The sequence below is a fragment of the Ramularia collo-cygni genome (assembly GCF_900074925.1).
Source record: "Ramularia collo-cygni strain URUG2 genome assembly, contig: RCC_scaffold06, whole genome shotgun sequence".
Classification (NCBI taxonomy): domain Eukaryota; kingdom Fungi; phylum Ascomycota; class Dothideomycetes; order Mycosphaerellales; family Mycosphaerellaceae; genus Ramularia; species Ramularia collo-cygni.
In genome coordinates this window covers 687,277-705,301 of record NW_019716260.1, presented here as the reverse complement: position 1 = coordinate 705,301, position 18,025 = coordinate 687,277, and the positions used below count along the sequence as shown (strand labels likewise).

The following is an 18,025-nucleotide window of genomic DNA, read 5'->3' as shown; positions in this document are numbered from 1 at the left end:
TGTCGACTTCGCTAAGAGAAGTTGATACGATCCAAACTCGACGAGCAGTCCCAGCGTACTCACCCGCCCGCCTCTTCCCCACCCGCGGCATCTTATAGCCCTTCCTCCTGTGTATCAATTCACTTCTCGCTCTTCATCATCTTTGCTCTAAGTGCCTCAAGTGCCTCGCGGTTTTCCTTGTGCGCCGTATTCAAGTTGAGGATTAAACGTTCGATGACTGCAAAACAACAATCGAGAAGAACTTCCTTGTCCTTGAACTTCCTTATGTTTCCTTCCTTGAAGAGGTAGTCGTGATAGTGTCGAACCACGAATATGATGGCTTCCCTCAGCTTTGTGTTCTGAGATTCGGATTGCGACCAGATTGTCTCAAGCAAAAGCGGCAGACTCTCCTTCTCAAGATCATTGTTCCATAGGACCTGTTCGAACTTCTCGACAGCCTTGACTTGCAGTAAGGGGATATCGAAGTACACAGCTGCGGCATGAACATCGGCGTGCGCGATGAGACTAGCGGTGGCAGAGTGGGAGGGGAGAACCGGACCCTCGAGTGAATGCTTTTCATCGTACGGCTCGTAGTCCTGGTTGTAGAGGTACTGTATCTAGAAGCGAGGCATGAAAGGGTCAGCGGCGTCTCAGAAATCAATGCAGGCTTTGAAGCTCTCCAAGAGCTGAGTCCATCGCAGAAGCCAAGAGGAGCCGTTGGTCATTTTTACCCACCCCTACATGGGATCCCGTTTATCCTTCACTGTCTGTACTTACCATCCGTTTGATGGTTGGGAGTTCGAATTCATTTTCGTCAAAAATGCTGTCTGTCCTGCGTTTGGATAGGTCTCTGACTTGGTGGATTTTGAGTAAATCTTCGAGGAAGACATCGTTCAATCTCATACTTACAAACGGATGATTGAGGATACACAATCGCTCGGTGGCATTCGATCCTTGCTCCCCCCTCGCAGATGATGGTCATATCGGTCCATTCGTGGTTGAGTAGTAGATTGCTCATAACGTTCGCGAAAGCCTGTTTGTGCTCGTCCTCCATGATGAATTGGGTTGGAACGATACTGAGTTGATATGCTTGCAGGAGCTAAGAGGCTGMAGCGATGATGTGATATATGCTGTTGGCGATGTTCGCTGATATGAAGATGACATTGAGAAGATCGGTCACGAATGTTGAGGAATGCACGAGGGAAGACTGGAAGGGAAAGGAGGTTTGTCTGGGAAGTCACTGTTGGGGACATTAATGTGCACTTGCCATGAACATTGCATGTAGTGAGTTTGCCAGATCACCTACCTAAGATATTAGGGAGATTGGATTGAGCCAAAGAACAATCTTCCACGATGATATAAATCAAGCAGCCTTGCAATATGACATGTAGGGGAGAGCCCGGCGAGCGCACGTCAAGTCCTAAGAGGACCACTCCATGGAAGTTCTTACGAGCATCCTTGCTACCCGAGTCGACTATCGAACGCCGAAGGGCGGGTGCAATCGACATCCAGTCACTCCTACCCAAAGCGTTACCTGCTAGTTCACAGCCGCAATATCCCTCCATTCCCATCGATGCCTCCGCGGAATTGATCCTTGATGACCTGGCCGTCCAAGATGGTCTTCGCCACGATCCCTTCGACATGCTCGGGGCCGACTCGTCCATACCAGATGCCGTTGCCAGCCAACGGATTGGATCGGAAAGAGGGAGGGATGTAAACGATCACGTTGCCAGCAAATTTGTGCCCCCCGATATGCGATATCGAAGCGATCCTGGCCGGTGGTAAATACTTGGAGTCCTGAACATCAGCCTTGATGGCTTCTGTTGTTGGGACGCCTTTAAGAATGGCAATGTTACTGCTTTGCAGCTTCTCTTCAAATTCGGCCATCAAAACCGGCGCCATCTTGCCGCAACGGTCGTCTCGACCGCCATGTCCACAAACAAGGATAAGTATCTCTTCGACGTTGCGCACACCTGCAAATTGACGTTGAAGCTCTGGCTTGCGAAGCAGAGCATAGTGCTGTTCAGCCGTGAGCGTCTCGTATATGCTATGTAGCTTTTGCGGAAGGACGAAGGCTTGAATGAAGGTCTCTACGCTTTTGGTGTCTGTCGGTATTGCTGGAATGTACTTGAAGCTGGGTAAAAGGAATGCGGAAGCCGGTGGGCCTGATTCGGGAAGACTAATGAGACGGTCTTTGCTCGCTTCCGTACTGTTGTCCTGTGTTGGTGCCACTGGCTGCTGATCTGGCGCTATTTCAGGCTGTATGGATGAGTTTGAGATCATGACATTGTGGTATGGCTATAGAGCTACAATCAGCTTCTATCCTGCATGCGATACAACGAGGGAGCAAAGGATTTGTTCCACACACATCAACATATTTTCCACCTTTCAATAGAAGCTTCTTCATTTGCCGTATCAACACTGCACCCTCTTCTTCCTCAATCCGACTCTTCCAATCATTCTTGCCCGTGCTTATCAAGATTTGTTCCGCGTATGCTGCCATGGAGCCATTCAAGCTCTGCTCKCGCTCAATCTCCAAGCCTGCCGGCGCTTCTCTGCATTGACAAGTCGGCGATGGGCAGGTTTCGATGACGGGAAAGGGCGGAGGCGTAAACGGGATGGCTATCCTCGAAGCGAGCCGATGTGAGGTCGCAGCATATGCCGGACGGAGTACTTGAGCCACGCGTTTACCGCCATGGCGGAATATGAACATTGTCGAGGCCGTTGGTGGATGTATTGGAGATGAGGCGGCGTCTAACGCGCATTCAGATGATTAGTGCCGCCTGACATAAAAGTTATGAAACCTGATCATTCATCCACCAACCTAATGCCTCGGCTCCACATACCCATACCACTCTGACCCGAGCTTAATGACTATAGAGATGTCAAGATGTCTTCGGGGTAAGCCTCAAGGTAAGGAACAGTCTCTTTTGATTCATTTCCAGTCCAACATCATATCCACCTCCCCTCAAACAATCAATCATCATGAACGCAGCTCCCAAACCCATCGAGGGCGTCGAATGCGAGTTCCGCGGTCGAGTCGCGATCATCACGATCAACAGGACCAAGAAGCTCGGAGCTCTTGCTCAAGAACATTACTTCAACATTGCCCGATGGATGCGGCACATTGACTCCAGAGAGGATGTCTTCATCACAGTCCTTACYGGTACAGGACGATTCTTCAGCGCGTACGTGCATACCTACTCACTCTCCCTTTACACCACTCCCCAGAAGCTAACTTAAACCCCGCTATAGAGGCGCAGATGTAACAGTCTCAGGCAAAGACACCGGCGCGAAAGATGACCAGTTCAGAATCAACCTCCAGAACTTCGCGGCTTACAACCTCAACATTACACACGCCTTCTACACGCACTCCAAGATCCTGGTAACAGCACTTAATGGCCCGGTGGTCGGTCTCAGTGCTGCCTTGATTGGACACTCGGACTTCGTCTACGCCGCACCGCATGCCTACCTCCTCTGCCCATTTACATCCCTAGGATTGGTGGCTGAAGGTCTGGCAAGTCGTGCCATGAATTCTCGCTTGGGACCGGCGAGAGGAGCAGAGGCATTGCTCATGTCCAAGAGGATCACATGCCCGGAATTGTTGCAGTGTGGATTTGTGAACAAGGTGTTCGAGACCAAACCAGAAGAGCATGAGAAGTTCTTGGGGCTCGTGTTGGAGGAGGTTGACAACCGTTTGGGAGAGCATTTGGTTCCCAACTCACTCATCAAGATCAAGGAGATGATGAGAGGACCGGAGAGAGAGCAGTACGATGCTCAGGGAGTCAAAGAGGTCATGGGTGGGTTGGATGTCTTCATGAGGGGAATCCCACAAGAGGAGTTCCGCAAGATTGCCAGCGGGGAGAAGAGGCATAAGTTGTAGTTTTCATGATGATGACGAGCTATTATGAGTATGCCGCATGTGCCACGAACAAGGTGGAGATGTTAGACCGGTTGATTCAATCGGCGTGCACGGTACACAATGAGGAGTTGAAGACGCCGAGTGTGTTACAGTGTCTATTGCATGCGACATAAAGTAACGGTATAAGCACAACTCTGCCCTTCCATCTCTATTCCCCCACCGCCAGCGCCGACGCTAATATACAACTTCATTGCCATTCTCCATGCATCTGATGATGCAGTCCTGATCATGTTGAACGTAACATGCTCCGCCAGCTCTATAATAGCACTGCAAGTGTGCTAAACGTGCATGCTCCCAAAGCTGCTTGTGGTAACATTAGCACTGGGGATGTCTACTGTATCTTGTCCTTTTGCTGGGTACTTCTCAGAATCCTTGGGGTTGTCTTGTCGGGAGCCTGAGCCTTCGTCCGCCGCTGGCTTGTATTCCCAGCACATGAACTGCCAGTTGAGCTCTTTCCGCCAACAGAGACCATAGCCGAGGCCGACAGGACCGGAGTTGTTGCTAAAAGTCTCGGCAGTCAAGCCGCCTGTCTTGGGCATACGATGCTTGAAGATGACACGGCCAACGCGGCTGTGAACCAAGGCCATGCAGCACATTATGCAAGGCTCGTGGGTGAGGAAGATTTCGAGCTTCAAAGAGAGATAGCCATCTGGCTTGAGATTGTCCACCTTGAAGTACTCCTCCTCCAACTCCATGATGGGGAGATCGAGAAAGAAAGCATCGCGAGCCTTTTCGTCGAGCGCGAGACCACCCTTGGTGAAGTTGCTCTCTGCTTTGGCCGCAGCCTTGGTGATGCCGGTAGAAGCGACGCGGAGGCGCTTGCGTCCGACCATGCCAACAGCTCGCATGACCGCGTGACCCATCATGTTACCGCGACCGCAGCTGTTTGTGGTATCATCGGCGAACTGATGTTCTTGTGGTTTGTAGCGTGCGTCACTGGCAACTGCAATGATGTTAGTATCACCATCGATACGCTCGATGATCACGCATCCAGGTCCAGCTCCAATCCCGCGGCGGACACCCTCGGCTCCAACCAGCTCGGCAAGATCCATGGCACGTTCGATCCCCATGTTGTTCTCCGGTGGATTTTGGAGCTCGTCCTCGGCCTTGGAGATACTGGCAGGATGAGCACCAAAGGGGTTGGTCTTCCGATAGAAGGTCGGCCAGTATGCTTTAGAAAGCTCATCAGCCTGTGCAGAACTCGTGGGGGCCAGAAGTGGCACGGTGATCTCCTTGATCTCCAACGGGTAGGCCCATGACTCAGCCGATGAGCAGAATGGAGTGTGTTCCTTCAAGATTTCATACAGGTCCCGCAGGCTCATAGCCCGAGTCGGGCAGATGAGCAGATGGAGCGTCTGAGATTTGCCGCTGTTACGTGGTCGCGATGGCGTGGCGTACTCCCAGACCGAGGTCTGCGGCGCCTGCATGACCGTGACGGGTGTGACCTCCCAGGCGCGCGGAACAGCGTACATCTCCTTGACGAGATCACGCTGGCCCAGCACGTGTGCAGGYAAGTACTTGGGTTTGGCGAAGCGGCGCAGGTGCTGCAGGTCGATCAAGTCCTGCTCGGGGACCTTTTCTTTAATCACTCTGTCCACGGCGTCAGTCGATCTAAGTGGTCATTCATACTGGTGATGAGGGACGTACTTCAGGATCCCTTCAGCATGCTTACTAGGCAGCTCAACAGTCCAGACTTGGATGGTGTCGTCGGAGAGGCGGCATTCCTCCTTGGTTTGGAGGTGCACCATCCGCCGGACGACGTCGACATCGGCCTTGCTGTCGCGGTCGCGGTCGTCCTTGGAGTCTCTTCGCAGCGTGGCCATGAGTGTTGATGCGCTGGCGCGGGCGAGTTGAAGTACGTTGGTGGTGGTGTATGTGAGGAAGTTTGCGACGCGGGTGAAGTGGAAGTGGAAGAAATRCCATGTCGCTCCTCCTGAGAAGGAACGCAACCCGAGCAAGACCCAGCTCATTGTTCTTTCTGTCTTATTTTGCACCGCGAAATTAAAGAGGCAAGCGCTTTTCTTACAAGGACTTTAAATGTCTTTTGCTACTACGAAGCATTTGCGTATGTATGTCCTTGCTTGACCGTGCTATTTCGCATGGCTCTCGACGATCAAATTTGACGTTTACAACGGAGATGGAAATTTGGGGATGTCAAAGTGCAGTCGTGGTTGTGCTTCACTTTTGGAATTTCCAGGCACCCGGCCGGCAAGTCCAGCCGGACCCAGCCCCGGATCGCGTCTTCCCGCTGCTGGTAGTCGCTAACCTTGTCGCGCCTGTCTCTTTCATGTGATCATCAAAGATACTTTCTACAGGATGACTCTCGCGATGCTGCCGGACGAGTTGATCGAAACACTGGCACATCAGTGGCCTTGCAGGGACACCCAGCTACGACAACTATCTGCACTCCTTTCGGTGAGAATACACCTTCCTGAAAAATGATGTTATGCTAATGACGCGCCGCAGTCATCTTTGCCGAGTCCGACCTCTCTTGTTCTATACGGCCCTCATGCAACGGGAAAAAGCAGCATCACAAGGGCCTACCTCAAAAGCAGTAAACTTCGCCACGCGATCATTCGATGTCAGGAATGCGTGACAGGAAGACACTTGCTGGAGAGGACAGTTGGCGCGGTGTATGAAGCGCTGCAGGGGGATGAGGATGAGGCAAAGGTTGGAAACTACTCCGGACGATGCGAGAATATAAGCGCGCTCGCTGTACACCTACAAAAGCTCTTGGACGGACGAGACAAGTTCATACTCGTATTCGACGGCATCGACAGGCRAAGGGAAGCACCGCCAACACTTCTCGCTGCGTTGTCACGGCTTGGAGAGACGGTCTCCCAACTGTGCGTCGTCTTTATCGTCCGACACCCAGCACCTCGCTYTCTCTCACAGGCAGGTGTACCACACATTCACTTCGCGCCATACACGCGGAATCAGTCTGTCCACATTGTGGCTCGCAACCCTCTTGACATCTTCCACGAAGCCCCAGTTGCAGATCTGGACTACGATGAGGAAGTCCATCGAGAAGACAAGGCATGGTTATGGCCGCGATTTTGTGCCGCTGTGTGGGATGCTTTGGGTCAGAATGCCGCTCGCGATCTGGCCGTCTTTCAGGGTGCCTGCCACAAGCTGTGGGGACCATTCGTTGCGCCAGTCGTTAAGGGCGACTTTGGCACTCGAGACTTTAGTCGGCTTTTGGTAGCTCAGCGAAGACTGTTTCAGGATGAAGGTCTACTCTTGGACTCGATCGTGTCGACTCCAGCCTTCAATACAAGCATGGCCAAGGCCAAGACCCACGAGCTGCCCTACTACGCAAAGTGGCTACTGGTAGCTGCGTACCTAGCGTCATTCAACCCAGCTCGATTCGATGCACTGTACTTTATGAAGTCGACGGAACGGAAACGACGAAAGAAAGGTGGCGGCACAGCACGCTCCGGGGGGCGACCAAGCAAGATCAGGAAGATTCCACGGCATCTGCTTGCTGCTTCTGCGTTCACTTTGGATCGACATCTCGCCATACTGCTGGCAATCCTCCCGCATGATTTGAGAACGACGATAGACATGTACAAGCAGATTGCAACTCTGTCAAGTTTGAGGTTGCTGGTCAAGGCGGGTGGGATAGGCGGCGGCGATCCTCTAGAGCCGGGTGGGAAATGGAGGGTTGGCCCTATGGTGACTTGGGAGTATGTACAGAGTCTGGCACGAAGCCTTGACTTCGGTTTGACGGACTATTTAGTTGAATGAAGTGGTCGGAATGAGGAGGCGCGGGTCAGTGCAAGTTTGTACATATCACAAGACGACACCCGATGATTGACCAGTCTGATGCTTTGCATGCGTGATCTCCGTAAGCTGCCAGTAGCGAGCAGTAAAGGTAAAGTCTCCACAAGGCCCATCTTCATAGTGCGCCATCCATTATCCAGCGTTTATGTGCGCTCACAGACCACAAATGTATTTTTGCTACGACATACTATTCATTTTACCAGTTTGAATTTTAGGCCCAAAGAAACATCGGCAAGCCGTCTCAATCCATCGCAATCTCACTCAGAAATGTTGCCTATGTCCTGGTAGTCGTTGTTCGCACTGCCGAAGCCCGGACACTACCCCAACCCTAACCCTACAAAAATCAGGAGTCGAAACGACGACCCGATTGCTTCGAAGTCGATTGACCAAGTGCGCGATTTGACGAATGAAGATGTTTGAATTGTTGAGATAGCCAGGGGTACGTTGCAATGCGGCGCAAGAATTGTCGTCGTGTTTTCAAGCAAAATCAGATTACAAACCCCTTTCCCTATGTAACCGCTCCTGTCAAACCAGAAAGACCTTCAAATCGACGACTTCTCGAAGACGGAAAGAGCAAGAAGCGTAAGAAGACAGTCGTGAAATTCACCCTCCAATCACTATTATACGCAGCGAGATTGAACGGCTTGGCCTTGTTCTTCCGATAATATTCAAGATCCAAGCCGTTATCCTTCGCCCAATCATCCGCCACCTTGTCCGCTTGATGACGATAGGCAATGAGTGCCGTGTGTGAGTCCCAACGAGGCACCTCCTCGAGCACAGGGATCTCGCCTGTGGGTGGTGCTGGGCTGCGGTGTCCCGGGACTTTGGCGGTAGTAGGAGGGTCCGTGGAGGCTGTAGACTTGGGTGTCGGCGACAAGATACATGTGAGTAAGTTCTGTATACCTTGCTCTTCGGTGTCGACTTCGTTGTCATCAGCGCTATCGTCGTCGTCGCTGTCGTGTAGATCACCACCTTCATCACCGTCGGCATCGCTGGCATCACCATCGAGAGGMTCTCGTGCACCAAGAGTGTCTTGTGGTGAATATGGAGAGTCGCGGTAGTCTCGGATTGAGTCACGCGCTGCGAGACCACTGTCGCGTCCGTCACTGTCAGAGGTGTATGGCTCCACATACGGATTCTTCAATCGTTCCAACTCCGCCTGTCTCTCGGCCTCATCCTGCTCCACTCTGATCGCCTGCTTCTCTGCTTCGGCCTTTTTGAGAGCCCTCTCCTCCTCCTCCTTCTCGCTCTTAGCCAAGTCTTGTAATGCTCTGCAGACACCGCGACAATATGAGTTCCTCCTTGAAACGCCTTTGTATTTCTGAGCCCAGGACCCGAGCAAATTGAAAACCATCACAAAGGCGTGGGCAGCCGTGACAGTGCTCTCAGCAAATCCATAGAAGATAAAATTGAGACGCTGCTCGCTAAACCATGTTTTGGTGGAGAACGACTTGACCGCGAAAAAGAGGCCCATAGCGTGGGCGAGGTTTTGAACCCAACAATTGAGCCTAACAGGCAGCATCGGATGGCCATCACTTCTCCGAAGCGTGACAATGCTGTGGCCGGCAAAGTCTTGCCGATCGTCTGGGTTATGGGCCAAGACCTCAGCTCTGCTAATGTTGAGTCTTCGCATGAGCTGTTCTGCTCGGCGGAGGGCGATCTTTGCTTCGTTTTGATTGGCTCCATGCTGGTCGGCACGGCTGAGCATTTTTTGGATCCTGAGAAGCGTCGTGTCGCCCAGATCTGCTGTTGAGCCGCTCACACGAACTGCGGTCTCCTCTACGTTTGCCACATAAAGCAACGGAGCAGGTTGGTTGGCAGTGCGCTTCTTGCGCGGGTTGACAGCTATAGTATGGTCCACTCTTGATGTTGGGGAGTCGGCACGGTAAGAGCCGCCGGAAGCAGAGCGACGTCGCTTTCTGGCGTTTGTTGGAGGAGTCGTGAAGATATCCTGATCGCTCTTGGATCCTGCATCAGTGTCTTGGCTATCTTGCTGTGAATCCATGGCTGAATGAGAATCGGAATGCCGATGATAGAGGGAGAGCGCGTTTGATGGCCGCGGATGCTTCTACTTCTAGTTGGTGACGTTTGATGCTCGCGATGTCCTATTCCTGATGGGCGATTCCACGTCTTGCGCTTTGATGTTTGCCGGCCTCTAAGATGTCGTTTGAGGCTGGACTGACGCGCTTGTTGCTGATCAGAAGTTGCTTTGCCTCGGTCATGGCCGCGTTGAACAAGGATTGCCTGCTGTTCAATGCCGCTCGTGAGAAAATCGTAGAGGAAATCACACAGAAAGAAGAAGTGGCAGGACTGATACCAAAAATCTCCACTTACGGGGAGGTCTCGAATGATTCCTCGTTATGCGACCTTTTTCGCATGCGTGTCTGGGATGGAAACAAGTTGGATTGTGGAACAAATAGAGGATGAAATACCTTAGTTGAGGGCTCACCTGATCACGTGCCTCAAGTGACCCTGAGACATGAACCCTAGTGGTTCAAGCCGGCAAAAGGTAGGTAATGTGAGAACACATGTTCGGCGCTTTCGAGATGAAGATAATACCTCTCCTTGCTCGCTATGCATTATATCTATWTCTATGTATCACATCTATGCGTTGTGGTATGCTGTCGCTGTGGCCCTCTTAAACTTCCCCCAGACACCAAGCTGCTGCGCATGTGTCCGGGCGTAATTCTCCTCCAGTACATTGTGACGGTTGACAATGTTCAAGAAGACCTGGTCGAGCGTAGCCTGAGAAACGGAGTAGTACTCGAACCCAAGCTCCTCCTTTGATGCTTCAAGTATGGCAAACAACGAACTGATGCCGCCTTGCGAAGTCTTTGACAGAGCACCCTTCTMGTCCATAACATTCTCGTCATGAGGAGCGCTGCGGTCGTTGGGTACGCTGAACCTCATCTGTCCGTGGAAGACTCGGTCTTCTGTCGTAGCACCAGGGAAGGTTCGCAGAACGAATGCTTTGATGGCGCCCATCTCAGCTTCGGTGCTGTATGGAGCATTCTTATGCACAACGTGGACGTGATAAGCGTCGCCGTGCTTCTTCCTGAGTTCGTCTGCGGTCCCCACTGCCAGCATCCGTCTCGCCATGATTCCTGCACGATCTGCAAGGGCATCGGCCTCCTCCATACTGTGTGTGGTAATGACCAGCGACCTGCCAGCGGACACAGCTTTGAGTGTCCGCCACATCACTCTTTTAGAGGCAGCATCCATACCACTACTTGGTTCGTCAAGTATCAAGACGGATGGATTGCCCATTAGAGCGATGCCTAATGACAGCTTGCGTTTGTTTCCGCCGGACAGTTTCGCGGCCATACGAGTCTTGAATGGTTCGAGGCCGACAGCGTGGATGACTTTTTCGACATTGTAATCAACGTCTGCCACTCCGCGCGCTCGAGCATAGAATTGCAAATGCTCTATAGCGGTCATCTGGTCCATGGCATCAAACTGCGGGCAAACACCCAAATTCACCCGGGCCGCTGCCCTGCGGTCAACGACAGATATGTCCTCGATGAGAATGTCGCTATTCTTCTCGCTCGGCTTCATGTCGCCACGGATCAGGTTGATAGTTGTACTCTTTCCGGCGCCATTCGGACCAAGGAGAGCAAAGGTCTCCCCATGAGGAACCCCAAAAGAAACATTCTGTACAGCAACGAAACTGCCAAAAGCTTTTGTCACATGCTTGACGCGAAGTTGATCTTTACATTGATCAACGCGTGCGCCTTCGGTGAAGACTTCGGTGTCGACATCATCAGTTTCCTCCTCGTCTGCAGAGCGGTGGCCAGATCGAGCGAGAAAAGATGGCTTCCAGCCGCTGTCAAAGGCAATCAGCGCCATGAGCTGGAGCGCAGACTGGATGATGAGGTAGAGAATGCAGCTTCCGTAGACGTTGATGGCTCCGGGGTAAGAAGGGATGGTCGTGGCGCCTTGGCAAAGCAGTGAGAACTGATTCAATGACAGAAACAGAGCTCTCAGCATGTTWCCAGATGGAAAGAAGATTGCCATGGCGTAATGGGCAATCTTCGCATTGCTATCGACACTTGAGGCTTCGGTGAATGTGATCAGAAGAAGCTGGACAAGTAGATATATGAGAAACATGCTGCACTAAAACCAATGAATCACATGTCAGCGAGATTTCAAAAAGACGACCAGCAGAGTGCAGAGCATTGAGAGCAATGTTGGTAGCGACATACCTGTCCGCCCGCCGCGAAGGCGAACGTCGCGAGTTGCGATGTTGTAAATAATGACACTRGATATGCCGATAGCGTAGCGGAAAGGCCATATAGGAAGAAGACCACGAAGAGATATCCGGGATAGTAGAAGACCGTGGAAGCACTGGCGAATATGGCGACTGATACAGCAGCGACAAGCAGCACGATGATGAAGTCAAAGCTGACATATGCCAGCCACAATGGACCTGCTCGCACTCCGTTGCTGTAATGTAATGCCCGAACGTCTCTAAGTCTTTCCGAATTCGTGTAGAGGGCGAAGAATCCGGGGAAAGCAGACATTGCCAAGCCAAAGTAGACAATGAATTGCAGAGTGTCGCCAAATGTAGGGAGTCCTGGTCGGTCGAATGATTGGTAGTAGGTGTTGATCGGCGTCTGAAGCAGACTGTTGTCCAAGAGATTTTGACCAGCGACAGCGTACTCGAGGCCGTCATCCTAAAAAGTAAAGCATGGAGGTCAGCATATTTCGTGGACATCCAAGGGCTGAGGGGAAGGCTCAGGAGTTCCTTTGTGTCTTCCCCTTTTCGATTTACTTACACCTTCTCCACCCAGCCAAGCGAATACGGGCGGATGACCTGCACCCTGATAGAGACCTCCAGGCATGATCCTCGAGTAGTTCGCAGCAAAGTACGCGTTGAATGCTGGGAAGTCACCGACGGGCACAAAGTCTTGCTCTGCCAACACCGGGAAAGTGGTATCGAGGAACTCTACATCGACTTGAGGACCTTGCGGAATGAGCACTTTGTCTGCAAGTTCCTCTATCGACAGCTTGTSCGACTCTGTCACTTGTGATCTCGGATCGCAGGAGATTGGCGGGAGACCGCCGAGGAACAGCGTTACGAGTCCGGCAGCGACGATGGGAAGAAACAAAGCGATGAGATATGGCCACTTGTTCCTTCGCAAGATGACTGCTCGCTTCCGGAAGAGTACCCATGTCTGAGCGAAGAAAGACAAGGGACGGCCGGGCAAGAGATGCAGACCTTTCTCTGCTGGCGAGCCTTCGGTTGATACATCACTAGCGGAGCCCGTCGATGTGGGACCAACGTCTTTCTCTAGCTCATCCTTGACTTCTGCTGCCAGCTTGAGGAAGACGTCTTCGATGGTTGGCCCGTTGACCTGGTACTCCGAAACGCCATGACGTTCCAGTTCTGTGACGAATGCTGCTGCGGAAGCTGAGTCGGCCAGATTGTAGACGGTCTGATCGTGGAACACTCGCTTTGATGTGGCCTCCAGATTCGCTGGAAGAGGCTTCTTGTTGGTGTGATAGATGACAACGCGATATCCTCCACCAAGGTGATGCTTCAGCTCAACAGATGATCCGTGAGCAACGAGGTTTCCTTTTGACAGAATTGTGATATCGTCCGACAAAAGATCAGCCTCGTCCAGAAAGTGCGTAGTCATGATTATTGATCTCGTTCCTCGCATGGCCAGTATGATGTCCCAAATCTTTCGCCGACTCAATGGATCGATACCGGAGCTTACTTCGTCAATTAAGCAGACCGAACTTCCTCCAGTCATCATCATTGCAAGTTGACACTTCCTCTTCTGGCCACCAGACAGCGTTGCCGTCCTCGCGTGCAGCTTTTGCTCCAAATCACAGGCGGCTATCATTTCAGTCACTTGCGCCTTGGTGTCGAGCTCAGTAGCCTTGAGACGGTTGAAGATGTTCACATGCTCAAAGACAGTTAGCTCTTTCCACATGACGTTCTTTTGGGGACAAAGTCCAATGCCGCCCGTTGCGTCCATCTCGATATGGCCAGCCGTCGGTTTTTGAATGCCAGCCAGACAGTCTAGAGAAGTAGATTTTCCACTTCCATTGGCACCCAAAAGCACCATGATTTGTCCTTTCAAGACGGAAAGGCTGACATTGTCAACCGCGCGAACTGTTTGAGCTGGGTTCTTCGAAAACCTCGATCCGATCGTCCTCGAGAACCAGCCAGGCGGGTAGTGCTTGGACAGCTCTGTAACTTTGACAGTCTCTGCTACTTCGTCGTTCGAATACCGCAGCTGGCGAGACTTGGATGCGGTGCCGTATAGAAGTCTCTCCACCAACGCACCGATTATCGGATAGACCAGAAATTGAATAACGCAGATAATGAAGAAGACGTAGCCTGGAAATTGCCAGGGTGGTCCGGATGCTCGACCGTTGAAGCCACTTGGAGCCCCCTGCATCAGATTGGCGGGCAGGCTGAGTCGTTCCCAGTAAGCGTTGTAGATGATGTACAGCGTGAAGTTCATGGGCGGGAAGATCAAGGCGAGGATGATCGTTGCGCCAGTGCCGGGATCTGGAATGACTTGGATGATGATGGCGAGCACGATCGATGTAATGGTGACAGTAATGCCGGACAGCTGGGCCTTGCTGAACAAGCTAGCAAATGCGATTGACCAGGAGGATAGTGCGAGGCCGGCGAGGATGAAGAACACAATCGGAATGGCAATGCTAGAATGAGGATAATTCAACTGGCCGATTATAGCACCCATGATGACCCACGACGGGAAGTAGAGGATGTCGAAAGCTATATGTAGCGAGGCCAAACGCGCGACTTGSGGGATCCATCGTTGGCGGTTCGGCATCATTGCCTCGATCAGCTGCGACATGCCCAACTCTCTCTCGTGTGCCATGTGGCCTGTGAGTTGATAGCAGATGCCCACGATACCAATAAAGTACGCCAGACCGAGAACATCGATGAGTGTATTCATGTAAAGTCTCGTGATGTTCTCCTCGCGCTCCTTTTGGTTTCGGAGAGTGTATGGAAACTCTTCTGTATCCGGTAGCTGATTGCCGCCAATGGAAGCGATGGCACTGTCGATGGCATGCTGTAAAGGCAGAATGTAGATCTCCGCGGGATTATCGGTTTGGTCAACGAAGACGCTTGTGGAGAATGTCCCGTCACCTCTGATTGTGTAGTTCCACTCCCCGCCCGTTCCCTCCTCGGGCGATGAAGTGAACTCAACCGCAGCAAAACATGGAGTCACACCGCGTAGAGAGCTCGGACACACATTAAGAACAGCGGTCGGGTCTTCAAGGACTTGCACCGTCAGTCCTCCCTCCGTGAGTGGTCCAGATATTTGATCGATGACTTGTGCGATATCGCCATTTGTGAAGCCATTGTTGACGACGGCAACAATCTTCCGCGATCCAGTGCCAGATCTTGCAGCATCGCGAAGAGAGCGCACTGGCGTGGCCGATCCAACGCCAAATGTGGCTGGCGGTACAAAGAAGTTCTTGCTGTATCCAAGAATGAAGACCAGAATGATAGGGGCGAGAAATGCGCGGATTCCAGTTCCAAGCCAATGACGGAAGAAGACGATCGTGATCGTCTTCTGGACCAGTGCCCACGTCTGCCTTACGGCCAACATAGCTGTTAATTGCTTCGCAGCTATCGCGTCTGGGTCTGTTGACGCTCCAGGGAATTCAGGAATCCAGGGATGCTGGAAAAATCAACAAAGAGCCCGACTGTCGCGAAAGAAGACAACTACACGACGATACGGTGGCGTCCCGAAAGACATGGTGCCAAGGACTCAAGACTCGCCATGAATACGCGGCGATGCAAAAAGACACTGTAGAATACTTGGCCCATGGCCCATGACGCTTACACTAGGCGCGGGACGATTGGTCTCCGCGCGGCGCTTGCTCCAGACTTGGCGTGGTGTGTAGTGGCGGAACCATTACTCCGTAGGTAAGCGGACCCGCAGGCACCGAAAGGCGAAGGGAAGTTTGGGATGGAATGCTAGGGAAAATATGGTGACATCAATGTGCACTGTACTGTTTGTTATACATGGAGTCTGATCAAGCTTTGGCAACCCCCATCCCATAATACCTTCCAAGGTTACCTTGCACGAATGTAAACTTACAGGGTGAACCTTCCGTCAGCCCTATGATTAAAGGTATTATTCCGCACATCCCTATTGTTAACAAGGGGTGTCTTACTATCCCCAAGTGACAGCTTCTCGCGTGCTTGCAGCAGTAATGACGGTGTTGGCCCGTCTGGTCAATTTGACACAAGCAACTCAAAGACTGGCTTCCCAACAGACAATAACTTTGAGTGTGCTGTATTCCCAAAGGTCACACCCGATGAGACATCAAGAAGTGCAAGGCCTGCTTCATTCAGTCTCGATGTGAACAGGCATTCACAACTTGACGACCTCCCACCCACGAAGGTCAATCGTTGAAAGCACTCCTCTGAGCGGGCCAGGAACCTCCCTTCCTCCAGCCCACTGCTTAGATCCCGCCCAGTAAGTGATGAAACCCGGTGGGCCACTCACAAAGAGGATCTTCCTGCCAGAGCTCTCACCAGTAGTGGGTGAACCAGACAAAGCGTGTAAAGCGTTCTTGACTTCTTCGGCCTTGACGGCAGTACCTTCTTCGTCGACGTAGTAATCCACGATCAGCTTGGGGTGTTTCTCTTCATCATCGCCGGATCTTCTTTTTAATGATTCCAGCAGCGACACCAATCCTCCTTGTTCGGCGATGGGGAATTTGGCCATGTTCCTCTCCGCTTCCGTAGACCCTTGCCACCATCCCCAAGCACGCTTCGTTGGAAGACTGTCGTTGTAGCCACCTATGCAATCCTCCCTACGTCTGCTTGCCCACATGATGTGCATGTTGGCTTGGCCGTCCAACTTGTCTGCAGCTTGCAGAGCTGGAGCGATACCGGTTCCTCCCACAAGAAAAATGGCACTCGCCACATCCTCCGGTAGCACGTATTCCGATTTCAACCCCCGAATTTCGATCTCAGCATTGAGAGGCAGTCTGTGCAAGAATGACGACACCTCTCCCTTCTGTTCTTTCCGAATCAGGAAGCGTAATTCATCCATATCTTGGCCCTGCTCTTGCGGTAGACATGTGTACGAGCGAGCAATCTGCAGCTGTGGCTGCTTGAACTCGATGCTCGTGATGGCCCGTTCCAGAGATGGGTCGTCCAGATCCACGACGACATTTCCAGCCGGCTTTAGCTTGAATATGGCGCAGGTGGAGGAGACATTATCCTTGCCTACCAGGGTGTATTTGACGAACTCGCCCGGTCTCGAGACTCGTGAATTGTGCTGTGCACCCCTGAGATCATTCAAATACCATCCAAGAGGAGCGCCGACGGCGAAGAGGACGAAGGCAGGCAGTTTCCGCCCGCGACTTTGTGATTGACCACCATTTTCCGTTTGTTCCTCTTGTTTCGGTGGAACGTCTCGCCCCTGCTTCTCCACCTTGTCATGCTGAGGCTGAACGTCGTTGCGCAGTCGGGCGGTGCATTGCGAAAATCGGGCAACTTGTCTGCCTTTCGTCAAGTTGTGGCTCAGGTGACGAATTGGCAGTGACATTGCCTTGCGAGCGCATGTGAAAGTGACTGCGTGCATGAGCTTCGGAGGAAATCCGATGGCGATCGATCGGTGATCGGTACCGTGATGCTCCGCTCCCGACCTTCCCCGCAATCATCATATTGCCACCACCTCACGTCGGCTTGTTGGTCTTCTTTCACGTGTCAATGTTCTTTCGATCATTGGCGCCGAGGCGGACTTGGTGCCACCGCAGCTTGGTACCACTCCAGCTCGGAGGTGAGTGCTGTGCTTTCTCCTCTTCCATCTTGCACTCTGTTACAGTCTGGCTTCAGAACTTTGAATGATCCTCCTTGAAGCGCTTCAACTAGATCTCAATTTTACCGTACGCGATATGTCCACCACCTCTCAGAACATGGCTGCAAGATCATCAACAGAGACCGAGCGTCGCCATCTACTTGCCGGAAGCATTTGTCAATCTGAAACATCGTCTCTTGTCGATGTTGAGACTCTAGATGGCGAGAGAACCCCACGAGCGAGATCACGGGTGTCTGTAWCCAGAGTATCTCAGACACAGCCAAATGACGCGGCAGTCGAAGAATCATCACAAGCTTACAGAGGCTTTCCTTCCCAAGCTCACTATCTCGCTGCGCTGAACTCCTGGGCGGAATCGAAAAGATATGTTGATCCTGGAGATTCAGCACTCAATGGCTACTATGGAACGGTCACAATGCAGGAGTATGCACAGCGGCCTCGAGTATCGTTCGGAATCTCAAGTTGGAAGCAGCAAAGAAAGGAGAAGCGTGATGCCAAACGACAGTCTGTGGCTTGA

General features: G+C 52.1%; 9 protein-coding genes; 3 read left to right on the top strand and 6 right to left on the bottom strand.

Moving 5' to 3' along the window:
* Nucleotides 1-119: 119 nt before the first annotated feature.
* On the bottom strand, nt 120-1,033 carry RCC_04639 (uncharacterized protein; the record flags this gene model as incomplete). XM_023769917.1 has 3 exons in its annotated part: nt 120-590; nt 757-833; nt 889-1,033. 3 exons carry the CDS (start codon nt 1,031-1,033, stop codon nt 120-122), a joined length of 693 nt encoding a protein of 230 aa, XP_023625685.1.
* A 488-nt stretch (nt 1,034-1,521) lies between these two features.
* RCC_04638 (related to sucrose cleavage protein) lies at nt 1,522-2,692 on the bottom strand (the record flags this gene model as incomplete). XM_023769916.1 has 2 exons in its annotated part: nt 1,522-2,277; nt 2,348-2,692. The coding sequence occupies 2 exons, from the start codon at nt 2,690-2,692 to the stop codon at nt 1,522-1,524; spliced, it is 1,101 nt and encodes a 366-aa protein (XP_023625684.1).
* A 272-nt stretch (nt 2,693-2,964) lies between these two features.
* Nucleotides 2,965-3,862, top strand: RCC_04637 (related to peroxisomal D3,D2-enoyl-CoA isomerase; the record flags this gene model as incomplete). XM_023769915.1 has 2 exons in its annotated part: nt 2,965-3,167; nt 3,235-3,862. The coding sequence occupies 2 exons, from the start codon at nt 2,965-2,967 to the stop codon at nt 3,860-3,862; spliced, it is 831 nt and encodes a 276-aa protein (XP_023625683.1).
* Nucleotides 3,863-4,179: 317 nt separating this feature from the next.
* On the bottom strand, nt 4,180-5,871 carry RCC_04636 (uncharacterized protein; the record flags this gene model as incomplete). XM_023769914.1 has 2 exons in its annotated part: nt 4,180-5,491; nt 5,549-5,871. 2 exons carry the CDS (start codon nt 5,869-5,871, stop codon nt 4,180-4,182), a joined length of 1,635 nt encoding a protein of 544 aa, XP_023625682.1.
* A 346-nt stretch (nt 5,872-6,217) lies between these two features.
* RCC_04635 (related to origin recognition complex subunit 5) lies at nt 6,218-7,648 on the top strand (the record flags this gene model as incomplete). XM_023769913.1 has 2 exons in its annotated part: nt 6,218-6,316; nt 6,368-7,648. The coding sequence occupies 2 exons, from the start codon at nt 6,218-6,220 to the stop codon at nt 7,646-7,648; spliced, it is 1,380 nt and encodes a 459-aa protein (XP_023625681.1).
* Nucleotides 7,649-8,192: 544 nt separating this feature from the next.
* Nucleotides 8,193-9,689, bottom strand: RCC_04634 (uncharacterized protein; the record flags this gene model as incomplete). Its single annotated transcript, XM_023769912.1, has 1 exon — nt 8,193-9,689. The coding sequence occupies one exon, from the start codon at nt 9,687-9,689 to the stop codon at nt 8,193-8,195; it is 1,497 nt and encodes a 498-aa protein (XP_023625680.1).
* Nucleotides 9,690-10,288: 599 nt separating this feature from the next.
* Nucleotides 10,289-15,282, bottom strand: RCC_04633 (related to ABC transporter; the record flags this gene model as incomplete). XM_023769911.1 has 3 exons in its annotated part: nt 10,289-11,797; nt 11,887-12,357; nt 12,460-15,282. The coding sequence occupies 3 exons, from the start codon at nt 15,280-15,282 to the stop codon at nt 10,289-10,291; spliced, it is 4,803 nt and encodes a 1,600-aa protein (XP_023625679.1).
* A 771-nt stretch (nt 15,283-16,053) lies between these two features.
* RCC_04632 (uncharacterized protein) lies at nt 16,054-17,274 on the bottom strand (the record flags this gene model as incomplete). The annotated part of the gene is made up of 1 exon (XM_023769910.1): nt 16,054-17,274. The coding sequence occupies one exon, from the start codon at nt 17,272-17,274 to the stop codon at nt 16,054-16,056; it is 1,221 nt and encodes a 406-aa protein (XP_023625678.1).
* A 313-nt stretch (nt 17,275-17,587) lies between these two features.
* On the top strand, nt 17,588-18,025 carry RCC_04631 (uncharacterized protein; the record flags this gene model as incomplete). Its single annotated transcript, XM_023769909.1, has 1 exon — nt 17,588-18,025. One exon carries the CDS (start codon nt 17,588-17,590, stop codon nt 18,023-18,025), a length of 438 nt encoding a protein of 145 aa, XP_023625677.1.